At 28.9% G+C, this 4,027-nt stretch overlaps 1 protein-coding gene across 1 annotated transcript; it reads right to left on the bottom strand.

Annotated features, from left to right (window-relative positions):
* Nucleotides 1-3,000: 3,000 nt before the first annotated feature.
* LOC105638554 (uncharacterized) lies at nucleotides 3,001-3,553 on the bottom strand. Its single transcript, XM_012222378.4, has one exon. It carries the CDS (start codon nucleotides 3,348-3,350, stop codon nucleotides 3,147-3,149), a length of 204 nt encoding a protein of 67 aa, XP_012077768.1. The 5' UTR covers nucleotides 3,351-3,553; the 3' UTR covers nucleotides 3,001-3,146.
* Between the last annotated feature and the right edge of the window lie 474 nt (nucleotides 3,554-4,027).

Below are 4,027 nucleotides of genomic sequence, written 5' to 3'. Positions count from 1 at the left end.
CAATCGGGTAGCTTACGCATAGAACAGAATTGAGCAGCGGAGATAGCCAGTATAAGGTTTAAACTTAATCATGTTCGACGGTGTCGTTTTAGAAAAATACTCCCATAAAACGGTGCCGTAATACAAAAAATACAATTATTATTGGGCCCCCAAGGTTTGTAATTTTTTTTTTAACCTCAAGTTTGAAATACTATAATATTAAGAAAATTATAGTTTTGTTAGGATTTTGATATTCTTTTCTATTTAGTCAATTTAAAAAATTCATAAAATTTATATTTTTCTTTCTAAGAGTACCCTCAAAGACATAACAGTCGTTTTTCAATTTTCCTTTTCTTTTCTTTGCAAGAATAATGAGGAAATACATCACTGTCAAGGCTACGGTGGTGAAATAGGTCCTAGGAAACTATTGAACCGAATCAATCCTGTTCAATGCTATTTTACATAATCGATTTTATTTTAAATTCAATTAAAAAATAAAATTTTTTTACTTTAGTTTAATTTTTATTGAACATACAAACAAATTTAAACTTATTTAAAAATAATTAAAATTGAACTACTAAATTGAATCAATTTGATGTAATATACACCTACAACATAATTTTGTTTTTGGCTTAATTACCAAAAAAAAAAAATTCCACCATTTATCTTTTTTTTTTTTTAATTCAGAAGATACCTTTGAGTAATACTTTATATTTATTTTTTATTATTAATTCTTGGATGTAGTCAGTAACATAGCTTCGGGACAAAGAAATCTACCTAGCTGGGACTATTGACAGTGTCAGTTACTAATTAACACTCTGTTTGGGAAGAGTGGATTTTAAGGGAGGAAAGAAAACGTGGATGGAAAATATCAAAGGAAATTAACTTTCTCCTGTTTGGGAAAGAGAGAAAATTTCAAAGGAAGGAATTTGGTCTTTATTTTCCTCCCGGGCCCACCTAACTCGATTCTATCCAAATCGGCGAGAAAAATGAGCAAACGAAGAGGGAAAATTTCACTGTGCAATGTGAAATTACAGAAATACCCCAAATATCTTGCTCTGAAAATCGGGTCCTACGTCTTTCCCCAAAACGAACATTGAAGACATTGCCAAAGGAGATAGCCAAGGGACGTCGCGTTACTGTCAAGCTTACGGTGCAGAAACGTCAGGCTAAGGTAACGGTGGTGCAATCGACGGCGGTTGGTGATCAAAGCACTCAAGGAGCCCAAGAGAAGAACACTAAAAATAGCAAGCACTCAAAGCACTCAAATTTCAGTTGTTAGCCATCGATCTTATATGTAGGATCATCATTCTTGGTGATTCTCTACCTTTTGAGGTGATCCAGTTGAATAATTTCTTGTTGCATGTTCTTGGATTTGGAGAAATCTGGGATTTTTTGGTGGTTGCTTCACTTCAATGGGTTCAAAGAGATCCTCTTAACGTATGACTAATGATTTGTATTTTGCAAGTCTTTATTGGATATGGTGTTTGGAATTTTTCAAAAGTGAATTGTGTTTATTGCTACTGAGGAAGGAAAAGTCATGATAATTGTTTTTTGTTTTTGCTAATGTGAAGGAAAAAGTGAAGATGATGCTTAATGGAATTAGATCTATAAATTCTGGAACAAATTTTGATGGTTGTGTTTTATTCTTTTTGCTAATGCTTCTCCAAGTCCCTTTTTATTAATTTATTATTCTATTACATATTTTCATCCCTGGTTTTGATTTCAATTTAGATTTGGATCTTTGATTTGCCTTGGATTAATTTACAAGAACCTGATTTTTGGGTTGGGTATATAAAAGGGAAAGATATTAGAAAAATCCAAAATTGACTATTTTCATTTCTCTCCTCATTTTTCCATTCTTCCGTTTTTTTTTTTTTTTTTTAAATCACCATTTTAAATTCTAGTAATGTTAAACAAATCCTAAATCTACCGTTTAGTTCAATAAAAGATATAAATTGAAAAAATTATAAGTAAAAAGTCATTGTGTATGTTTTTATCCCAATAATTAAATTTTAGTCAATAGAATATGAAATAAATTGTATACCTTCTTTATCTTTTCTTTTTTGACAGTTTCTTTTACATTGCTTTGCTTATTTGCATAGTATTATTTAGTTATCTATGTATGTATGAATTGTGTATTATAATTCTCAAGCAATTTTACGAATATTTTTTATTTAAAAAATTCTGTAGGATAGAAAGTTCTTTATTTTCATGCTTCAAGAATATGCAAGGTTAAAATGGTAAATTAATAATTATAATATATTTTTTCTAAGTCTTTTAAAACAAGAAAGATATAATATTTATTTTTTTACATCTTCCCCCTTTATTTTCCTTCCATTCCAAACATGGGAGAAAAAATAAGGAAAGAAAATAAAGAGTAAAATCTTTTATTATTTTTCTCTTATATTTTTTCCTCTTATTTTCCTTCCTCTCTTTTTCAAACAAAATGCAAAGGTCCATCAAGAGTCGTAAGAAAATAAATTCTTTCAAACATATAGTGAAATAAGAAGAAAATACATAAACGGCAAAAAAAATGAATGCATAAATTCTAAAATTAAAAATAAACGGCCAAAAAATGAATTAACCAACTTTGGACAAAGATGTAATTGACAAGAAAATTAAATTTGAGATAGTAATTAAAAAAATTAAACAAATTAGTTAAATTTGTCACGCGTAAAAGTTCAGATTTTGTTTTTTTATTTATCCTTTGTCTTTTAGTTCATATCAATTAGATTCAATTTTGAACCAAATCCAAATTTACTTTGCAAAAAATTTAAAATTTTAATTAAAAAATCAATTTAGTTTAATTTTTATTAAACTTAAAAAAATTGATTTATTCAAACCAAATCAAACCAAATCGATTTATAATTTTATATAATATTCGGTTCGATTCAATATACGCCTAAAAGATAATCTGCCTTCTAGTTTCGATTGAACCAAAACGACCTAATACCCAACCTTCACCCTCATAAAAATATTACTAATATATCAAATTCAAAAAGAAAATAAACAAATCAATTGATCAAAACCCAACAAAACAAAATTTCATTATACAAGAATTAAGAAAATATATATATATATATAAAAAAAAAACCCACTGTCTGATCTTCATATTTACATCATCTAATTCTCTACATAAAACAGTAGAAAAGTACTATAATCTTCTAATATTGGAGCACCAAGCGTCTACCACAAACAGAGCAATAAAACTTTCTCTTAGTCTTGAAATAGAAAGGCAAAAAACAGAACCTCAACTGACTCTCAACATCCATAGCCTGAATCATCCCTCCACAGTACGGACATGCCCCAGGCGCCGACTGCCTCGCGATCACTCTCTCGTCTTGATCGCAAACAAACACTAAGCACATCTTCTTTTCAGATCAAGGAATAAATGAATTCGAGTTTTGAATGATTTTTGGTATTTATATATTGTTTTACTTATGGGAGTTTTAAGAAAGGTTTCTGATTTCCAGAGAGGTGTAGATGTTTGATTGAAAGGGAAGGGAGGTAGAAAGAGACCAGTGCGCGTGTTGATCCAGAAAATTCCAATCTAACCGACCTTGTCTTGATGCCTTTCGGTTTATTTTATTCTTAACTCGATATAAGAATTTTTGTACGCGTTTGTTGGCAAGAATATTCCACGTATTGCGTGTTATTATCTGAATAACTAGTCTTAAGTAGGGATGGTAATTTTAGCCGTCCCACGGCTATCCGATCAAATCCGATTTTAGCCGATTGAAATAGTGATTAAATGGGTTTTAAAATGAATTTCGATAACATTTTTAGTGTCCTCAGCGACATGGATACACTACGCGTTATCCATTTAATAAATATTTAAAAAATAAATAAAAATTTATCTTTTAAAAACAATTATATATATATATATATATATATATATGAATTATAATTAATTCTATAATTATACTCTCTTCTTTCTACTTAAACAGTAATATTTGATTTTTTCATAAAAGATTTAAAAAATAATTGGAAAACATTGATTTTTTAAAAATATACTGTATAATTTTAAAACTTTCAATCAATTTTG

The sequence above is a fragment of the Jatropha curcas genome, chromosome 7 (assembly GCF_041381405.1).
Source record: "Jatropha curcas cultivar XTBG-Jc1 chromosome 7, XTBG_Jcur_1.0, whole genome shotgun sequence".
Classification (NCBI taxonomy): domain Eukaryota; kingdom Viridiplantae; phylum Streptophyta; class Magnoliopsida; order Malpighiales; family Euphorbiaceae; genus Jatropha; species Jatropha curcas.
The sequence above is the reverse complement of the archived record's forward strand: the minus strand, read 5'-3'. Positions and strand labels throughout refer to the sequence as shown.

What these genes read in the sequence shown, in the direction of transcription:
- LOC105638554 (XM_012222378.4), bottom strand. Translation starts at nt 3,350, where the DNA reads ATGTGCTTAGTGTTTGTTTGCGATCAAGACGAGAGAGTGATCGCGAGG.